Source organism: Lytechinus pictus, chromosome 10 (genome assembly GCF_037042905.1).
Source record: "Lytechinus pictus isolate F3 Inbred chromosome 10, Lp3.0, whole genome shotgun sequence".
In the NCBI taxonomy this organism is placed as follows: Eukaryota; Metazoa; Echinodermata; class Echinoidea; order Temnopleuroida; family Toxopneustidae; genus Lytechinus; species Lytechinus pictus.
In genome coordinates this window covers 2,613,712-2,636,789 of record NC_087254.1, presented here as the reverse complement: position 1 = coordinate 2,636,789, position 23,078 = coordinate 2,613,712, and the positions used below count along the sequence as shown (strand labels likewise).

At 36.0% G+C, this 23,078-nt stretch overlaps 1 protein-coding gene across 1 annotated transcript in view; it reads right to left on the bottom strand.

Moving 5' to 3' along the window:
- Positions 1 to 23,078, bottom strand: part of LOC129269596 (metallophosphoesterase 1 homolog) — a 59,357-nt gene that overhangs the window by 18,151 nt on the left and 18,128 nt on the right. The window contains exon 3 of the mRNA XM_064105774.1: positions 16,677 to 16,838. Within this exon, the coding sequence (XP_063961844.1) occupies positions 16,677 to 16,838 (162 nt within the window). The remainder of the gene's footprint in view (positions 1 to 16,676; positions 16,839 to 23,078) is intronic.

Here is a 23,078-nt window from a genome sequence, read left to right as displayed (position 1 = left end):
GTACAAGGGCCTTATAATTTAAAACAGTCAAATTCTAATTTCATGCATAAATTAGGATAATTAATAACAAATTAATTTGAATAATTTTGGAACAATCAAATAGTATACAGTTTTGTAGATTAAGTCATGGGTGACGTGCATGACTAATTTCGATTGCGTGATCAACAAAGCCGAGATTGGGGGGGGCTTAAGGGCATTTAACCCCCCCCCCCCCAAAGTCTTTCCATCCTCCAAAATACTCCAGTCTGATTAAGGTTAAACTTTCATTTTCATATTTATTTTGCTCTTTTTGTCTCACCTGGACAAAGTTCAGCAGAGACTTAATCACGGTCCCTGTTGGTCTGTTATTCTGTTACGACAATCTGAAAGTTTTTGTTCAACTTGCTCTCATTTCTTTATTTCTGCAATTTATGAATTTGAGTACACATGACTATAATTAATTATGCCATGAAATTATTTACTATGACACTGATTAGCGCTGAAACAAAACTTGCATTGTAAACTCTTTCAATATTATACATTGCCTGGTCACTTATCCCTTCCTTATTATATATGATATAACTTATTCTGTGTATTTTTATTAATTCATATCAAATCACAGCACTTAATATCATAATTATACCCCCGCCAAATGAAGTTTGAAGGGGGTATATAGTAATCAGCGTATGGTCGGGCGGGCGATCCGTTGCAAACCTTGTGGATCAAACTACTTCCTTATTTTTCAACCAATACTTATGAAATTTGGCACATACATTGTTCTTGGTGTGAGGATGTGCAAGACACATTTTTCACATGTGTCGAAAACTGCGTTGTCATGGTAACGTCATGTAATGTCATAAAATTTGGTTAAAAATCTTGTGGATCGAACTTCTTCCTCAGTTTTCAACCAATACTCATGAAATTTGGCACATACATTGGTCTTGATGTGAGGATGTTCAGGACACATTTTCATCATGTTTCGGAAACTGTGTTGCCACGGTAACGGCATGTTATGTCAGAAAATTTGGTAAAAATCTTGCGGATCGAACTACTTCCTCAGTTTTCAACCAATACTCATGAAATTTGGCACATACATTGGTCTTGGTGTGAGGATGTGCAAGACACATTTTTCACATGTGTCGAAAACTGTGTTGCCATGGTAACGGCATGTTATGTCATAAAATTTGGTAAAAAATCTTGTGGATCGAACTCCATCCTTAGATTTGAACAAATACTCGTGAAATTTGGCACATATATTGGTCTTGGTGTGAGGATGTTCAGGACACATTTTCCACATGTTTCGGAAACTGTATTGCCATGGTAACGGCATGTTATGTCAGAAAATTTGGTAAAAATCTTGCGGATCGAACTATACTTCCTCAGTTTTCAACCAATACTCATGAAATTTGGCACATACATTGGTCTTGGTGTGAGGATGTGCAAGACACTTTTTTCACATGTTTCGAAAACTGTTGCCATGGTAACGGCACATATAATGTCAGAAAATTTGGTAAAAATCTTGCGGATCGAACTACTTCCTCAGTTTTCAACCAATTTGGCACAAACATTTGTCTTGATGTGAGGATGTGCAAGACACATTTTTCACGAGTCGAAAATCGTGTTGTCATGGTAACAGCATGTTATTGATGGGGCGGGGGTATTAACTCTTAACATGCCATACACACTACTAACCCAACGCCACAGTGCTAATCCGATGCTAATCCCCTGTGCCAGCCACAAAATCCCCCTGTGCCACATTGATTTTGGGATCGCGAGTCGTATTCAATCCTTTCAATAGTCATGATTACAATTGCTTGTAACTCTCTAACGATTAGTTTATCCACAAAATATTGTGTAGTAAAGTTGTAGGAAATTTCATACTTCTTATAATGGTGTCCTCATTATATGGATTGGTTATTATCTTTACCGCTAAAATATGAGTTGTATCAAGTAGTTCCATTTTGTGGAGTGTTTTGTATGGATCAAAAAACCTAGGTCTCTTCCCTCTCGGAGGCGGAGCCATATCTTGTAAAAAATGTAGAAATACTCGAAAAAGTCGAATGTAAACCGCATGATTAAGTTGATCTGTCAGAAAGCAGAGTTCGCACTGCACACAATAGTGCTAATTACGGCGTGCATGCGATGCGCAATACAATGCAAAACGGCGTAACAATGATTGTAATTCCGAATGTGCGCAGTCATGCACGAAGCAGGCGAGGGTAGGAAACAATGCAAGCACAAAGCAATCAATAGTAGGCGTGCGAGCACGAGTGTGGCATGTTATAGTAGGATACGTAGCGTGCACGAAGCACTCAATGAGTTAATCACCTTCGGTGATATTTCTAGTTCACCTTATACAGAATATTTAATGTTTCTACTTTCATTATATTGATTGTACAATGGTCTTCATAATCATATTACACTCTGATGTGTATTGTTGCAATGTAAATAATTCTTTGAAAGCATTGAATTTTGAATGTTAACTGAAATGTGTATTGTTGCAATGTAAATAATGCTTTGAAAGCATTGAATTTTGAATGTTAACTGATGAAATGTTATGAAAATAAAGCTGTAAAAGCACCCATTTCTTAATTTCATATTGTGTACTGTTTTTTAGATTGTGAAAGTGTTAATCTAGAAAGGGATTTATAGTTAATTCATAACTGATTAGTTTTTAATCTAATTTGATTATGATTGATGTAATCTTCCTGAAGATTAAAAATGAGTAATCCAAGAAAAGTTTACTTTTTAATCTGAAGGGATTTGTCCCTCAGGACAATCTGAGCTGGATTAAAAAGTTAATCTATTTGATTACAATTATAATCGCTCGAATTTAGAGAGCTCATTGTCGAGTGAAACTACATGTGTGATTAATCCCTCCCTGAACATGTGGAATTAGCATTGTTTAATACCATATGGTTCACTCAAGTTGGTCCTTATTGTCAAATCTGTAATGAAATATTGTATAATTCAAACAATAAAAAACAAAAGAAATAGTGAGTGAGGGACATCATCGTCTGTCTCATTTGCATGTTACTGAGTTGTGCATAAGTATCACTGTTTTGTGAAAAATAAGTGAAACTTTTGAAATGTCATAACTTTCTTATTTTATAATTATATCAGATTTTGATGAAATTTTCAGTGTTGTGCTAGTTTAATCTTTCTCTATTTATTCAAATAAACATTTTTCTGGAATGAAATTGACCTTTAAAAAGGGAAATTCACACACATGTAGAGTTGTTTGTAATCAAAGCAACAAAGATGTAACATATTAATGAAACTTGGTTAAAGAATAAGTTACAATACAAAAATAATTTTGTGAGTTGGGTCACATGTGAGCAGATTCACTATGATGTCATGTGAAAAATTGAAAATGATTTTCTCCTACATGTACATTCATCTTTAAAAACATCATTAAAATTAGTCACCATGGACCATCAAGAAATAAGAAATCCATGAAAATTATATTACACAACATATTGAAGAGCTTATTATTATTAAATGACTAAGGAGCTTTCTAAGCTCCTTGATATGACATCACAAAATCAAAATATCAGAAACTAAACTAGGTTTCAAAAGAAACTTATCAAACTTCACAAGAGCACTACACAAATTCCACTCAGTCAAAATGAACAAACTTTTGACACAGGCTAGCTTCAATAATAATCTTTATTAAAGGTCAAGTCCATCCCAGAAAAATGTTGGTTTGGATAAACAGAGAAAAATCAAACGAGCATAACGCTGAAAACCTCAGAATCAAAATCAGATGTAAAATATTAAAGAAAGTTATGACATTTTAAAGTTTCACTTATTTTTCACAAAGCAGTGATATGCACAACTCAGAGACATGCAAATGAGAGAGTCAATGATATCCCTCACTCATCCCTCACTTACAGATTTGACAACAAGGACCAACTTGACTGACACATATAGTATTAAACAATTGTGATTCCACGTGTTCAGGGAGGAATCAGTCATTATTTCATTTGACAATGAGTAGAAAATTAGAATATTTCATATTTCATATAATAAAATACAAAAGAAATAGTGAGTGGAAGATGACATCAGTCTCCTCATTTGCATACAGACCAGGATGTGCATATAACTGTTTTGTGAAATTAAGCAAAGCTTCAAAATGTCATAAAAGTTCTTTCTTATTTTACATCAGATTTTGATGAAATTTTCAGTGTTATGCTAGTTGGATTTTTCTCTTTTTATTCAAATCAACTTTTTGTTGGGGTGGACTTTTCCTTTAAGCACATGTCAATAATTAAGAGATTTGTTTAATCACAAAGAGGCTGTCCTCAAATCAATTGGTTCTAAACAGTCAGACCGCAGCTCGCGCGATAATGAGCATATTGACGGATATTTATTCAGCGGCCCTCTAGCGGTCTCCGAAGAAAAACGTGCGATCAATTTGGCTTGATTTTCCCACTGAATTGGAGGGGCTGAAGTTATAGCTCTGTACTGGTCGCTAACTTCAGTTTACGTCGAAACGAATTGTGGTAAGTTATTCTCAATACCTACATCTACATTTTGGTATATAATTTTCCATATTTCGACATTTTCAACCTACCATTTTTACCTCTTTAATTGATGCTTATTTTAGTAATATTTTAACTGCGATTTTGTAGTCGGAATTTCACTTTTGGTTCCTGACTTTGCTACATAACCAAATTGTTTTGATCGGGGTTTTTAGAAAGAAGAAAAGTCACTGTTCAAAATATGTCAGAACCAACTTGACGCAAACTCACCTTATATTTTTATTTTAGAGAAAATGATACCCTAAAAATCAAGAAATTTACGTTTTACCCGGAAGTAACCTTCTCGTTCACTCCACGATGGCGCGAAATAATGCCAAAATTACGTTCGTCGCGGGTTGGTAGAATTTCGCCTTTGGTCCCATACATTGAAACTTCTGTAATGATGGCAGATGGCTCGCATTGACTGTGGACGGTGGACTTGTTTTTTTTTTAATTAAGACTTAATATAAAGAAGCTTGATAAGTAGATCCCTTCTAAAGTTTTATTCAATGATTATCAGGCTTCCGAATTCCATCAAGTTTTTATAGATTGAGATATTTCTTGATTTATGTTGAAAATTGTTAACCTTTTTTTCTTAATTAGTCGAAGTTGAGCCCCATGATGATTTTTGCCCCAGGCTGCGGTTAAGAATTAAATGATGATTAGCTCAGACAGTCTACTCTAGAGACTATAAACAGTTTAAAGTCAAAGTAAAAAGTCTGGTACTACCGTACTCAGTAGTATTTATAAAACATTTTGTTCAAATAAAAAAAATTGTGGCTGTCACAGACAGTACTTAGTCTCTTAATTGACTTAGGCCTACATGTAACATAATTCATACTTTGAATAATTTAGACTATTTCTCTCTTTTTGTCTCTTCTACACACAGATCTGCATACTTGCTGACTCTGGTCTCTGCTTGCTACTTCATTCTGGGAGATTCCATCATGTACTATAATGGTCAGACCATGATTTGGACAAAGCCCTTTTTTCGTTTGCAAATTTGGACTGATAATGATACAACAGAAAATTGATCTTTATCGATATTGGAAACAAAAAATTAGAGCACAGTTTTAGGGAGGACTAAGAATACTGACTTGGACAGGAATACAGCTTGACAAAAATAAAAATTCACAATTCAAAACCAAAGAACATTTTTAATGCATTGCAAGAAACTTTCTACTCAATCACACATTCCAAAATTAAGGGTAAGTCCTTTGATAAAACACAAACATGCAGTTGATTTGCAATTGAACATAAGTTTCTTGCAATGCCCCATAATTATATTTTGTTCTCAAGCAACTCTGTTATATGTTATCTAATGTGCTGAAGGTTAAGTGCCATGTATGTTCACAATTTTTTTTTTCGAAAGGTATAATATATTTGTCCTTTTAAACGGTATTTGAATGTGGTTACGCCTTGTTTTTGTTTTCCACAGTAATTATTGCATATATGAACAGAAGTGAAATATTTGTTGTGAAGCACTGTATGAATGTTGTGTGATCATGGAGCTATGGTGTGATGGTATTATAATTAATTCATAATTTTTGTTATAAGACTAAACCTGGTGGATGTGAGGGAGTGGCCTGGATGAAAGGAAAGTGAGCATGTGTCCAATTACTGATTTGCATATGTTTAGACAATTTTGTTCGTGGATAAATATTAATGTGTATTCCCTATTCCAAGCAAAGAGTAAAGGAGAAGTCCACACCACCAAAAAATTAATTTGAATTTAAAGAAAAATAAAGTATTGCAGAAAATTTCATAAAAACTATGATTCAAAATTCAAAAAATTACTATTTTGACATTGAGAAATTTGCCTAATTTTATAAAACAATTATATGCTCATCTTGGTCAATGTGCAAATTACAGAACCGATTATGTCACACGCACTCTAATTTCTTGTGTATTTTTTTGTTTGATACATGTACATGACATGTATATTTTATTTTAATTTTCATTAACAAATTTCAAGAGGGATTTTAATTCCTCCATTAACATTCATAGTTTCCATAAATGTAACCTATTGTGATTCGAGAAAGATTTTTTAGATAAAATTTGCTAAAATTTATATAATAAAAATGCAACAAAAATTTAAAAAGTAATGTGATGTGAGTGACATAATCAACTCTATTTGCATACCATTGTTTTGTGTATATAACTGTTTTGTGTTAAAACAAGGAAATTTCTGTATTTATTCAAATACTTTTTTGTTGATGTGCACTTGACCTTTAACTCACTTCCCTTCCCACCCCTGCCCAAATAAGTGTAATCAAGAACTTGAAAATCAAAAGCAGTTATTAAGAAGAAGTAAGAATTAATCATAGAGCTATTAATAGGTCCATGATTTAATAAATACAGGCCTAAATAGAACTTCATATGAAAGTAAAAAGAGCATAAAGCTGGGTAGGAACGATGAAGGAATATGATATAAAGAAAAAGCATAAACATATCCCCATCAACCCCCCCCCCCCCAAAAAAAAAAAAAAACATAATCCGGCGGGTTCGAACCAGGTTCCTTGCACACGTCGAAACATAGCGCTTACGCAATTCGCCATCGATCTCTTTCATACTACTTCCGGGTTTTTTAAGCTATATAAAATGTTGTAAGTCTGTGCGCCGCTGTTGACCAATCAGAACGCGTCGGCAATTCTACTGCAATTCCAATCATTTCGCGATGGACATTGCCGTGGTTTTTTGTGGTTCCTGACTTTGCTACATCATGAAATTTCATAATTCTTTTTTAGTCGTAAAGAAGAATGTCTACGCTTTATATTGATTATAATATCAATTTGACGCAAGTGTGATTTCGATGCAAAAATGCGCTCTGTTTATTCACATATTTTTCTTGAAAAAAATCATTTTTTCTAAGCTAAATATCGGTCTTCAAAATACATTAAATGTGCATTTTATTTAGCTGATCAGAAATTTCAAAGTTTTATCTATAAAATAAGACCAATTTTGTGACGAATAAACGATTCTAAGAGCAAAAAACACCGATCGGAAAGTTCGTCTTCACAGCTCATTACGTATGCATAACCACGGACGGCTATGCATACCGCTGAATAAAATAGAGCACTTTCGGACGGGCTGCGGACTGACTGTAAAATCCAAAGTCACAAAATGGCAAATGAAAGACCAATGAAAATGAGATGGGATCAAACAAACTTACCAGTTTATAAAAGTTCACAGTATGACCATAGGCATGTTTAATTGATTTCCTCAGTAACTAAGAAGTTACAGGAAGTTGAATTTAACATTTTAAACACACCTATTGATGTTAAAAAGCATGATGCATGAATAGCAATAATGGACTCAATAGCAGTCAGGAAAAGAATGACCATTTGGTTTAATCCCATCTCATTTTAATTGGTCTTTCTTTGGCCATTTTGTGACTTTGGATTTCAGAACCAATTCATTTGAGGGGCTACAGCCTCTTTGTTATTAAACAAAGATGTTTATTTTCGACATGTGCTTAGTAAGGAATATTAAAGCCATTAAATTTTGTTAATTTGTGTAGTGCTCTTGTGAAGTTTCTTTTGGAACCCAGTTTACATATTCTTTGATGGATTATTTTTTCTTCAAACCTTCAACAATATTTTTCTCTAATGTAACATTAGTATGAACTTCCCATTTAATGTATTCAGAGGAATAGACTTTACTAGGAATATACCTACAGGATATCCACAATGATTGGTAATTACTAAAGTTACTCCAATTCCTAATCACATATTATAAAACTAGTACAAAACATACACAGGATGTAGGATATATAATTCCATGAGTATTAGCCTTAATCCTCCATGTTTGATCCACAATCAATACACATGACATGGTATTTTGTAACAACAAGGAAAAGCAGATAATTATGATTATGATGAACATTCAACGTACATGTACATGTAGTAGGCATTACAATTTCTTAATCAGCTATACAGAGAGTCAAGTCTTATGAAAAAAAACAGAATCATCATGGTGAAAAATCGTAGACAGAAACAACAAATTTTCCTCCATTTCTGAATGACACAGAGTGTATGTAGTACATGGGTTAGAATGCACGCAAGATTGCAAAGAAAATTGATTTAATGTTAAGTCCCCTTCAACATAAAAATATTTGACTAATACAGACCAAAGAATACAAATTAAAAGAGCAAATTTAAAATTTCATCAAAACATAATTTAAAGTAAAGCTCCATTTTAATAGCTGTGCCCGTAAAATGTTCAAAGAAATGTCTGGGAGAAAAAATGAGCTGATAAACTTTCAGTATTGAAGATTTCACTGGCTTACATAATCAATACAACTTGAATTACTACATGCAAATGGCAAGGTCCATAATAGTCCAATCTACTAGTATTTCAATGTTGAATATGAGCACCGACATTGGGCCAGGTCAAGGCCCGGCAGGATCTTGAGAATTACTTGACATACACGTACATGTATAGGAGCAGCTCCACAGTCCCAGCCAATATTCCTTGAATGGTCAAAGGCAAATTGTTCCCCCTTCAGACTGTTTTTACTGAAAGAATCTTTGGATCAGAAATGAAAATCTGCTCTGAATTTAGGTGGTTTCAGACCGCCTCGAAGTTCGCCAGTTCCAGGTATTCTCTGATCGGGAAATTTACCCCGATCAGAAAATACCAGGTATTTTGGCGGTCTGAAAGCAAACTACGCGTAATATCCCCGAAAGAAAATACCCGATAAATAGTAGGTACTTGGCGAAATTACGAGAACTTTCGCGGGGATTTTTCCAAGGTCATGGGTATTTTGGCGGTCTGAAAGCAAATTACGGGAACTTTTAGCCCAGCGTGTCGTTGGGTGCGGCGCCGTGCATGGGTTGCTGCTGGGCTAGTGATTTTGAATTTCGCGCCATGCTGCTTATCAGACCATACTGCGCATGCTCGTAACTTCAGGAACTTATCCCGAAGGGTATGTTTCAGGGCGGTGTGAATGCAGGAATAATTAATGGGTATTTTTCAGCCTAAAAAAGTTCTCGTAATTTAACGGGGATTCTTGTGATCGAGGCGGTTTGAAACCACCTTTTGATAATGAAAGCAATGCGTACTCTCTGGCATGGATTAATGAAGTATGGACTAAAGCTGGAAGAATGAAATGAATTCTGCAGAGACAATGAAACCTTTAATATGATATACATACTGTAATGGGTGGTATTCAGATAATAAAACAGAGGCTTAACCCTAGTCTATAAGCTATAATTTTAAACCACACTTATATGGAATGATTGGCTTCATAATATTTCTTCCTTTTACTGTATCAATGAATTCATAATATTTTTTATTTTCCTTTTCTTCCCATGTCACATCTCGATTAATATATTTTGACAACTTTTTGCAGCAGGATGAGAATAATTTTAATTAGCTTACAACAGGTCCTTAATCAAAGATGAACATGAACATGATCAATGTCATGTATTTCAATTCACTTTAAACTTTTAAAATCTAAACCAATTGACCAACCACAATTTTTCTAATTGATGAACGATTAATAATTTGTATTATTTCTTGTCCTGATACGTAAACCAAGTTTTTATTTTGTTTTTCTTCTTCATATTACTTTATTCAGAAGTTTGATTATAATTACATGTTTATATATATTTTTATTTTACGTTACTCTGTGTAGGCACCAGCCAATGTGGAGAACCTCTCGACAGAATTTTTAAATTCTTTTAGGTGATCCCCAGGGATTGGCTATTGCTCAATTTTATATTTCTCTTGTAATGTTTATATCAAATCTGTCATGTCTGTTATAATCTTGCCTGGATATGAAATGAAATGAAATGTAATGAATAAATGAATGAATGAATGAATGAATAAATAAATAAATAAATAAATAAATAAATAAATAAATAAATAAATAAAAGATTGGTCGAAGTTAAGTCAGGTTTAACTAGACCATGGCTATCAGATTACAGCCCAATGTGGTGAGTACACAATACTGCCAAAGACAGCTCTAAAAAAAATTGGAAAACTGCTGAAACTTTATACAGTGTAGGTATCTTTTTGTTTTCATTTTCATTTACATGTAGGCCTACACATGATCTTGATGAAATTTAAACTTGTGCCGTCTTGATTTTACTCTATTTGTTCAAGATGACTTCATGTTGGGGTGGATCTGTCCTTTAAATAATTCTAAGATATTGTTAGATAACCTCAGACTTCCAAACAGCTGAATTAAACATTGAATAGTGTATATTGTTAAACTTAACGTTAAACATCAAACCACCACCACTATCACCACACAGTCCACACTGAAAATCAAACGGGAAAAGAAATACATGTAAGGTGGTTTCAAACCGCCTCGATCACAAGAATCCCCGTTAAATTACGAGAACTTTTTTAGGCTGAAAAATACCCATTAATTATTCCTGCATTCACACCGCCCTGAAACATACCCTTCGGGATAAGTTCCTGAAGTTACGAGCATGCGCAGTATGGTCTGATAAGCAGCAAGGCGCGAAATTCAAAATCACTAGCCCAGCAGCAACCCATGCACGGCGCCGCACCCAACGACACGCTGGGCTAAAAGTTCCCGTAATTTGCTTTCAGACCGCCAAAATACCCACGACCTTGGAAAAATCCCCGCGAAAGTTCTCGTAATTTCGCCAAGTACCTACTATTTATCGGGTATTTTCTTTCAGGGATATTACGCGTAGTTTGCTTTCACACCGCCAAAATACCTGGTATTTTCTGATCGGGGTAAATTTCCCGATCAGAGAATACCTGGAACTGGCGAACTTCGAGGCGGTCTGAAACCACCTGTAGACACCTTACATTGTAGATCGAGACAAGAAACACAGTTCCCCATTTGAATGCCAAAACCATGCAATTTGATTTGCAGGCGCAATTCTAGCCCGAGACGAAAATGTTATTGAATTATTCCTGCATTTTGGATAAGAAAACAGATTGGGAGATAGAAGAAAAGGGGAATACAGAGCAAGCTTCATTCTAGAAACATGAGTGAAAAGTTTGTTTGTAGTACATGGAAAAACTTGTTTTTATAGTCAAATAAGAAAACTTTTAATACATGTAAGTTTAACGTATAAATGTAGCTTGCACCTTGATTGCAGCATAAATGCACAACAGTGTAGCGTACTGTACATGTACGCAGGTGGACATTTGGTGATACTGATAGATATACATTGTGCATATAAAAAAAATATTATTATTTACATGTACATGTATGTTCTTAAATTCTAGTAACTTAGAAAAGAGTGTTTGGGCAGGAGAAAGAACATTTTAACCTGGAGAAAATACATCTAAAAGCATGAGGCACAAACTATCTAGAGCAAGAGAAATTACATCTCAATTGGAAGATATAAAATGGGTTATTTGGAGAAAAAAAATGCCTTTTGACAGGAGGACTCCTGCAAAAAGTTGGATTGGGGGATCCCTGGACATGCACATTTGTCTTTTACTTTTTATCCATCTACATTCCCTTTGAAATTGCAAAGTCCTTTGGGAATGTCAATTCAATAGTAGATGGTCCATAAATATCAATCAAATTTCATCCACCACTTTCCTGCTGAAAAAAATAATGTTCATTATAATTCACACTTCAGACATTGACTGATATGGACTTAAGGCAACTATAAATAGTTAATGAGATACCGCTATGTTTGTGACCTTCACATTGAGAATGCATGAATTTGTAAACAAAATTGTCTGCTTTATGAACTATTGAGTATTCAATAGCTAATTCTTTCTTTCTCTCTCTCTATAACTCTCTCTCCTTCTCCTACCTTTCCCGTTAGTTTTATTTTATTCTCTCTCTCTTTCTTACTCTTTCATTCTTTCCATCCCCTTCCTACTATTTATATTAATTTCTCTCCCCTCCTTCTCTCCCATTTTTCTCTCTTTCTGTCAATCTCTTGTTCCTTCTTTCTCTCCCTCTCTCTCACACACATTTTCTCCTTCTCTCACTCACCCTCTCTCTCTCTCTCTCTCTCTCTTTCCATTCCTTCCTATGTCTCTCTCCTTTATATATCCATCATGTTGATTATTAACCTACCTACATCCTACTGTCCTAGATGTATAATTATCCTACATACATGGTATCACTTTCCTATATCTCTGTTCCTCTTCCTCTACCCACCTCTCCCCCCCCCCCTCGTATGTCTAGCCCCCCCCCCCAACCAATCTCTATCTATCTGCATCCAAGCCTATATTATCTATAGTTTATAGTATCTTCATCAGATCAAAGTAGATGTATTTGCTCTAGCCTGCTACAAAAGGTGGTTCAGCTGGAGCAAGCTTCAGTTTGCCTCACCAGTCTTCATCCCCGGGGGGGCCACTTCCATTCACGAGTGGATACCATGCGCGACCATGGGGTCTCGAAAAGCACCCTAAACACGTAATTTCCATATTCTGAAAATGCACCCCTTAACAAGTATTGGCGTGCGAAACCCTACCCTTAACAAGTATTGGAAACAAAACGATACTCTTGGCAAATATTCCCTGAAATGAACCCCTAAACAAGTACAGGAATATTTTATTGTTACGGGTCCTTCTGTCGTCGGCTTTACCTTATTTGGTTTAGAACGACCCCACCTTCTACACCTCGCGCAAATTGGACTCTAAACACGAAGTGTTGGGGCAAAAAGGACATCCTTTATAAAACATTTTAATTTTGTTTTATCATCCCCGCAAATTTGACCCTAAACACGTGATTGTCCTAGCAAAATAGATACCCTTTTTTCATTATTTTTGTGTTTTTGACACCCTTATCACGTTACGTACGTAACGTGCCCTATCGTGAAAAAGACATCCTTTTTACGTGTTTTTTTGGTCGCGCATGGTATCCACTCGTCAATGTAAGTGGCCCCCCCGGGTCTTCATCAGAACCAAGTCAGACCAAGGTTTCAGCTCAAGAGAAAAAAACGGAACTCATCCACAATGGCTGATTGTATGTGTGTTAATGCTTCCATTGCGAGGACAGAATCAGCATTTTCAAACGTTTCAAAACGCTGATCGTAAACGTCGTTCTGGAAGTGCTGTTTATGCTTAACTTTTCAGAGGCAAAAGCACGAACTCCAGCTGGCTTCGCATCGTAATTTTCGTTGAGCAGGAAAGCGAGGTCAAATTGGGCGCGCCCTTTTCCGAAAGTTTTTTTTTCCCGAGTGTTGTTGTGGGGAAGGTACGTCGATTGTTGGAGCTACTTGACATAGCCATATAATTTCCACCATGGTGAGGATAATAGTGAGAAAAAATAAAGTATACATAATAAAAATAATAAAACATCTATTTGTTTATACTACTGGGGCATCTGGCGATGTCTCGTCATTATAACTCATGTTCCAGGTGTTTTTTTTTGTAAATCCCTCAACATTCATCGTGATGACAAATTAGAAGAGTAATACTAGTGATTATCACACATGTATGCAAATGTAACAAGGGAGGTGAGAGGTAATTCCATGGAGGTAACATGTGACCATGGAGTAGTGCCACTGTATTTTCCCGTGGATTTTCATCTCACCGGAAGCATGCACCAAATGACGTCATTTGAACACGTTTACGATCGAGGTTCTGTTTATACTTCCCCAGAGAGCCTGATTCTGGTCAAACGACGTTTACAAACGCACCTTTTTGTGAGTTTACGATCGGCGTTTTGAAACGTCGTTTAAATGAAAGTAAGCATGGACGCAACTGTGTTTTGGACTAATCACGTATGGCCTGAAAAGTGGAAGCATAAACACGGCCTATGCAACTCAGTGTTGCATGCTTCGTATTAAAAGGCATTAACCCTAAATAGACTGGGCTATTTCCATGCCTAAGAAGACTGAGGGGGGGCTGAATCAGCCCCCCACTTATGATCTCGGCCATCAACCGTGCGATCGCAACGAAAATTGGCACGCGCGTTACCCATGGCATAATCAACACGACTACAAGATCAAATTCTGCGCAAAATATCATTGCTAATTAATTATGCTACATTGTAATTTATAGGTAAAATCTAAAGTTTGCTTTATTTAACTAAATAAAGCCCCTAAAATGCTAATATTTGGTACACAGACACTTTATATGAATCTGATCAAATGTATTTTCAACAAATTTCAAAATTTCAAAATCACATTGATTTTCTTATGCATTTTATTGTTTTCTAAATTTCTTATGTATTTCTCTGTTTTAACTTTGTGTTTTTTCAATGGAAATTGTCAGGGACTTTATTTTGACCATAAATAAGATGGAATTCATTTATTTTAATAAGTAAAAGGAAAAATAATGATACATTTATGAATTTTGGCTAAAAACACTATTTGCATTGGATTTGTACACAAATTCACGTTTTTGAGCAATTTTGGGTCTGCATAATTTCGGAACCGTGTACATGTACCTGAGGGTCGCAATTTTGGTCTAAAAAGTTGCGCGAGACTTGAATGTAAAAAGTCAGTGAGCGACGCGGTCAAAACATTTCGTGCAGCGGATTTATCACGAAAAATGTCGAGGTGAGGGGCTGAATCAGCCCCCCCCCCCCCCCCGTCTTCTTAGGGGCCAGGTTTAACTTTGATCTGGTTAAGATGGCATCAACACATCAGGCTAATTAGCGATTTGCTGGTATTCTGGAAGTAGATCCATGGTGTTTCAGACTAACTATTTGATCAACAATACTAGATCCAGATTAGGCAAATTAAAAGTAGAAATAAAAGGCCAATATTCTCTAAATAGCGGGCTAGAGCATCAAAATTGTTCTGATGAAGATGCACATCCAATTCCCAGAGCCAATAATAACAGACGACCTTGTACTGTATGTAATTCCTAAGCCGACAATACAATGCAAAAGTGCTATAAAATGTGGTAATTGACGAGGCACAAGTCAAGATACTTTACGACCAATCCTATCTAATTACATTCTTCTTTGTCTGAAAATCTTCTAACGCCATTCATCATCTCGACCACACAGCCCAATTTCCAAGAAAACACTTCCTACATGTAGATGATGGAGTAATGAAGATATTTTTGATCAATACTGCAAAGGGAAAGAGCATTGTACATGTATGTTATATCAATTATCTTCCTCCTATGATATCCTCCACTGGTAATGGCAGTCATTGCTCTGATAGCGGTCATCGCTCACATTATGCCTTCCTATTCCCTTGATGTCAATCAACACTTTTTCATTGTTCACATTGAGTACTGTCACCTACAAATTTCAATATCTGCTAGACACTTCACAATATATCTGTCTATATATTAAGAAACCCTGTGAATTACACTTTAAGTACATGATAGAATGATATCAAAAGCAATAATAATTTCAAATTATTGTGTAGTGTATGTATATCAAGAGCTATTTTTCTTTCAAATTCAATTACAGTGCGCTAAACTACATGTACATGTAATTATGACAGCATTAATGAGCTGTTTCTGTTTCTGTAATAATTAGTTTACAGAAATCATTGGCATGCTATTGAGGTAACTTTGGTAATGAGTGGGAATTTTAGTGGCCCATGAAAAAAGGGCATATTCTCCTTGGAGACTCTTTCTCAACGGACATATTACAATAAATGTATTTACTGCATAAAATCTGCATAAATTATGGTTCAGACCATGGACTACAAAACCATCTTTATGAATTTGGAAAAATGCAGACGGATTTTTCTGAAGGTAAATTAATGTTACAGAGTTGAACTGAATCACACCACCTTCTCATTCAGATCAATAGATTGGGAGCCAGACTCAGAACCAAGGCACCACAATGCAACATGCAAAAAGCTGAACGAGGCACACAGCTCTCATCACGTCAAACTTAATCTACTTCTGATCCTTAAATCAGCAATAATTGTTAATTTTCTTTTTTTTCATATTTCAAATTTGAAAAAAAAATGGAATATAACACAGGTCAAAATGATTGATAAAAAGCAAAGTTTTAATGAAGTTGCCAATTTGAAGTTTCGTTGTTTTCATTGGATATCAAAGCACAAGTCAAACTTATAGTCAGGAAGGGCACAACATACATGGCATGCACAGGAAATAACAAATTTGTCAGTATATTTTCTCTTTGTAATCATATTCCATAAATACTCGAATTCAGGACAAAGAGAAAGTCTAGCAATAGTACCTCCCAAAACAGGAACTGTCCATGTACCTTCATGGGTTTAAACAACACTGATCAAGAAGTATTATCAATCTAAGTTCAACATTCATTTCATGACTACTTACTTGTATATGCCGATGCAACATGGCTTCTGAGATTCCTGTATGCGAGAGGACTATGTGAATACTTGCACTCTGTGTAGCCTTCCCCATCTCCTGTAACTGAGTCCTGAAGGAGCTATCTTGTCTTTCACTAGGAGGACGGTGGATGTATGGTAGCACATTGATCTGATCAAAATACAAGAATGTACTATGTTTCTATCTTGTCTTTCATTAGGACGGTGGATGTATGGTAGCACATTGATCTGATCAAAACACAAGAATGTACTATGTTTATAGGATCTATCTTGTCTTTCATTAGGAGGATGGTGGATGTATGGTAGCACATTGATCTGATCAAAACACAAGAATGTACTATGTTAGGATCTATCTTGTCTTTCACTAGGAGGACGGTGGATGAATGGTAGCACATTGATCTGATCAAAACACAAGAATGTACTATGTTTATAGGATCTATCTTGTCTTTCATTAGGAGGATGGTGGATGTATGGTAGCACATTGATCTGATCAAAACACAAGAAGGTACTATGTTAGGATCTATCTTGTCTTTCACTAGGAGGACGGTGGATGTATGGGAGTACATTGATCTGATCAAAACAAAAGAAGGTACTATGCTAGGATCTATCTTGTCTTTTATTAGGAGGACATTGGATGTATGGTAGCACATTGATCTGATCAAAACACAAGAATGTACTATGTTAGGATCTATCTTGTCTTTCACTAGGAGGACGGTGGATGTATGGTAGCACATTGATCTGATCAAAACACAAGAATGTACTATGTTAGGATCTATCTTGTCTTTCACTAGGAGGACGGTGGATGTATGGTAGCACATTGATCTGATCAAATCACAAGAATGTACTATGTTAAGATCTATCTTGTCTTTCAGTAGGAGGATGGTGGATGTATGGTAGCACATTGATCTGATAGACGGGTCAATATATGGTTTGACCCGGAACAAATTGCAACAAATGATTTTTCAACTGTTTCTTGCAGTATTTGACCTCAGGAATAACATACTAACAATCTACCAAAATCCGCATCCGGGAAAGTGGTTATTTTCAAGATGGCGTCCAAGATGGCCGCCATTCACTAAAAATGGATATAACTCACTCATTATCCACCCTAGAATCCTATTTGGGTTCATATTCCATGGTCCAATGGGTAAACGAATTTATTTATACAAGTTAGAGTGAATTTTAGCACTCCAGGGTACCAGGAAAATCCAAGATGGCGCCCAAAATGGCTGCCGTAGTCTAAAAAATCCACAATTCATCTATTACTTACTTAAGTGGCTTTAATTTGGTTTCCATTCGATTGTTTTGATGATGAAGTAGTACATCGGGACAAGTTACAAGGACAGCCAGTGGTCTGGTGTGTCCAAAAATACAGGACGGCTTCCAAAAATTGAGTTTAAAATGGCTGTTTATCCTTAAAATGGGCATAGCTCATGGTTTCAATGGTCAAATAATACATTGTGACAAGTTACAAGGACAGTCAGTGGTCCGGTATGTTAAAAAATCCAAGATGGCTTCCAAAAATGGAGTAAAAAATGCTGTTACTACTTAAATAAAACCCAACACAGTTTGTTCAATATCCGGGAATATGATTTTTGTGCCTATACCATGGTTAAATGGGTCAAATAATAAATTGGGATAAGTTACAAGGACGATGGGTGGTCAAGTATGTCCAAAAGTCCACGGTGGCTTAAAAAATAGTATAAATTAGCCGCGATGGTATTTAAAAATGGACATTGTTCATGTTATATTCGTCAAGGGCATATGATTTTGTTGCCTATATCATGGTTTTAAAAGGAAGAAAATTAGTTACAAGGACAGTCAGTGGTCCAGTATGTCGAAAATCTAAGAAAGCTTCCAAAAATCGGAGTCTAAAATGACTGCTGTTACTTGTAAAATGGACATAGTTCATTATCCACCAAGGAGATATGATTTCAGTGTCCACACTATGGTTTCATGGTTAAAACAATACGTTTGGACTGGTTACATTGATATGCAGTTGTCCAGTTTGCCTAAAACACAAGAGGGTTTCTAAAAAGGGAATCTAAAACGACTCATATTCAATAGTGGTCAGAGTTCTACAATATTCACCTGTAAGAAATAATGTTGGTGTCCAAATTGTGGTATGAAGGGTCAAATAATACAATCGGACAAGTAACAAGGATGGTTAGTACTCAATGTTGTCAAAGAATCTATGATGGATTCTAAAATTTCGTCAAAATGGGTGCTGTTACCAACTCATGAAACAATAATAACTTGTCCCCATGCATTTAAGTGTAGGAACCTAGATTATTTCTAACAGGTAGATATTTTACGTAACAGTAGTCACTTTAGAACCCATTTTTTAAGCCAACTTGGATTTTGAGGCAAAATGGATAGCTGCATATCATGGTAACCAGTCCCAAAGTATTGTTTGACCCTTGAAACCCTTGTGTAGACACCAAAATAATATCCCCAAGCTGTATTTATAATGTTCTGCATCCACTTTTAAGTAACAGCAGCCATTTAAGACCCCGTTTTTAAAGCCATCTTCGATTTTTGGACATACCTGACACCTGACTGTCCTTTCAACTTAACCCAATGTATTGCTTGACCCTGTAAACTCTAGCATAGACAGCAAAATCATACCTCCAAGGTGTATTTATAATAAACTATGCATACTTTTAAGTAGCAACAGTCAATTTACACCCCATTTTTTAAAAGTAATCGTTGATTTTTAACATACAGACAACTGACTGGTCTTGCAACTGACCCTAGTGTATAACTTGACCTTTTTAAACCATGGTTTTACACCAAACTCATATTCCCCAGACAGATATTAAACAAACTATGTCCTTTTATAAGTAACATCAGACATTTTTTTTACTCCATTTTTGGAAGCCATCTTGTAATTTTGGACATACTAGACCACTGACTGCCATTGTCTTGTCCTAATATATAATTTGACCCTTGAAACCATAGTTTAGACACCGAAATCATATCTCACAGGCGGATTTAAAATGATATATGCCACTTTAAAGTATCAACAGCCATTTTAAAATAAGGTTTTGGAAGCCATAATGGATTTTTGGTCATACCAAACCACTGACTGGCCTTAAAATTTGTCCTAATGTATTATTTTGGCCCTCAAACCAGTGGTTTAGACACCAAAATCACATTTCCCAGGCCTATATGAAATGAGCTTTGTCCGCTTTAAGTATCAGCAGCATATTTTTAAGATCAATTTTTGGACGCCATCTTCGATTTTTGGACATACCAGACCATTGACTTTCTTTGAAACTTATCCTAATATATTATTTGACCCTTGAAACCAGTGGTTCAGACATGAAAATCACATATCCCAGGTCAAAATGAAATGAGCTTTGTCCGCTTTAAGTATTAGCAGCCATTTCAGAATCAATTTTTGGAATCCATCGGGGATTTTTGCACATACCAGACCACTGACTTTCCTTGTAACTTGTCCCAATGTATTATTTGACCCATTTAACCATGGTATAGACACAAAAATCATATTTCTGGACATTGAGCAAACTATGTAGGGTTTTTTTTAAGTAGCAACAGCAATTTTCGACTCCATTTTTGGAAGCCATCTTGGATTTTTAACATACTGCACCACTGACTGTCCTTGTAACTTGTCCCAATGTCTTATTTGACCATTGAAATCATGGTCTAGACACCAAAATCATTATGTCCCAGGCGGATATGAAATGAACTATGTCCATTTTAATTATCAACAGCCATTTTAAACTCCATTCTTGGAAGCCATCTTGGATTCTTGGACACACCAGACCACTGGCTGTCCTTGTAACTTGTTTCAATGTACCATTTCACCCTTAAAACCATTGAATAAAATACAAATTTAAATGAATTGTGGATTTTCAGCCTATGGCAGCCATTTTGGGCGCCATCTTGGATTTGCCTGGTACACTGGAGGGCTTATAATTCATTCTAGCCTAAATCATTTTTTGTTACCCCTAGACCATGGAATATGAACCGAATTAGGATTCTAGGGTGGATAATGTGTCATTTGTATCCATTTTTAGTGAATGGCGGCCATCTTGGACGCCATCTTGAAAATAACCACTTTCCCGTATGCGGATTTTGGTAGATATTTAGTATGTTATTCCTGAGGTCAAATAGTACAAAATACCATTGAAAACTCGTTTGTTGCAATTTGTTCCGGGTAAGGCTATTTTTGGTCGTATATTGACCCGTCTATGATCAAAACACAAGAATGTACTATGTTAGGATCTATCTTGTCTTTCACTAGGAGGACGATGGTTGTATGGTAGCACATTGATCTGATCAAACACAAGAATGTACTATGTTAGGATCTATCTTGTCTTTCAGTAGGAGCATGGTGGATGTATGGTAGCACATTGATCTGATCAAAACACAAGAATGTACTATGTTAGGATCTATCTTGTCTTTCACTAGGAGGACGGTGGATGTATGGTAGCACATTGATCTGATCAAAACACAAGAATGTACTATATTAGGATCTATCTTGTCTTTTATTCGGAGGACATTGGATGTATGGTAGCACATTGATCTGATCAAAACACAAGAATGTACTATGTTAGGATCTATCTTGTCTTTCACTAGGAGGACGGTGGATGTATGGTAGCACATTGATCTGATCAAAACACAAGAATGTACTATGTTAGGATCTATCTTGTCTTTCACTAGGAGGACTGTGGATGTATGGTAGCACATTGATCTGATCAAAACACAAGAATGTACCATGTTAGGATCTTTCTTGTCTTTCACTAGGAGGACGGTGGATGTATGGTTGCACATTGATCTGATCAAACACAAGAATGTACTATGTTAGGATCTATCTTGTCTTTCATTAGAAGGACGGTGGATGTATGGTAGCACATTGATCTGATCAAAACACAAGAATGTACTATGTTAGGATCTATCTTGTCTTTCACTAGGAGGACGATGGTTGTATGGTTGCACATTGATCTGATCAAACACAAGAATGTACCATGTTAGGATCTTTCTTGTCTTTCACTAGGAGGACGGTGGATGTATGGTAGCACATTGATCTGATCAAAACACAAGAATGTACTATGTTAGGATCTATCTTGTCTTTCACTAGGAGGATGGTGGATGTATGGTTGCACATTGATCTGATCAAACACAAGAATGTACCATGTTAGGATCTATCTTGTCTTTTATTAGGAGGACGGTGGATGTATGGTATCACCTTGATATGATCAAAACACAAGAATGTACTATGTTAGGATCTATCTTGTCTTTCACTAGGAGGACGGTGGATGTATGGTTGCACATTGATCTGATCAAACACAAGAATGTACTATGTTAGGATCTATCTTGTCTTTCACTAGGAGGACGGTGGATGTATGGTAGCACATTGATCTGATCAAAGAACAAGAATGTACTATGTTAAGATCTATCTTGTCTTTCAGTAGGAGGATGGTTGGATGTATGGTAGCACATTGATCTGATCAAAACACAAGAATGTACTATGTTAGGATCTATCTTGTCTTTCACTAGGAGGACGATGGTTGTATGGTAGCACATTGATCTGATCAAACACAAGAATGTACTATGTTAGGATCTATCTTGTCTTTCAGTAGGAGCATGGTGGATGTATGGTAGCACATTGATCTGATCAAAACACAAGAATGTACTATGTTAGGATCTATCTTGTCTTTCACTAGGAGGACGGTGGATGTATGGTAGCACATTGATCTGATCAAAACACAAGAATGTACTATGTTAGGATCTATCTTGTCTTTCACTAGGAGGACGATGGTTGTATGGTTGCACATTGATCTGATCAAACACAAGAATGTACCATGTTAGGATCTTTCTTGTCTTTCACTAGGAGGACGGTGGATGTATGGTAGCACATTGATCTGATCAAAACACAAGAATGTACTATGTTATGATCTATCTTGTCTTTCACTAGGAGGATGGTGGATGTATGGTTGCACATTGATCTGATCAAACACAAGAATGTACCATGTTAGGATCTATCTTGTCTTTTATTAGGAGGACGGTGGATGTATGGTATCACCTTGATATGATCAAAACACAAGAATGTACTATGTTAGGATCTATCTTGTCTTTCACTAGGAGGACGGTGGATGTATGGTTGCACATTGATCTGATCAAACACAAGAATGTACTATGTTAGGATCTATCTTGTCTTTCACTAGGAGGACGGTGGATGTATGGTAGCACATTGATCTGATCAAAGAACAAGAATGTACTATGTTAAGATCTATCTTGTCTTTCAGTAGGAGGATGGTTGGATGTATGGTAGCACATTGATCTGATCAAAACACAAGAATGTACTATGTTAGGATCTATCTTGTCTTTCACTAGGAGGACGATGGTTGTATGGTAGCACATT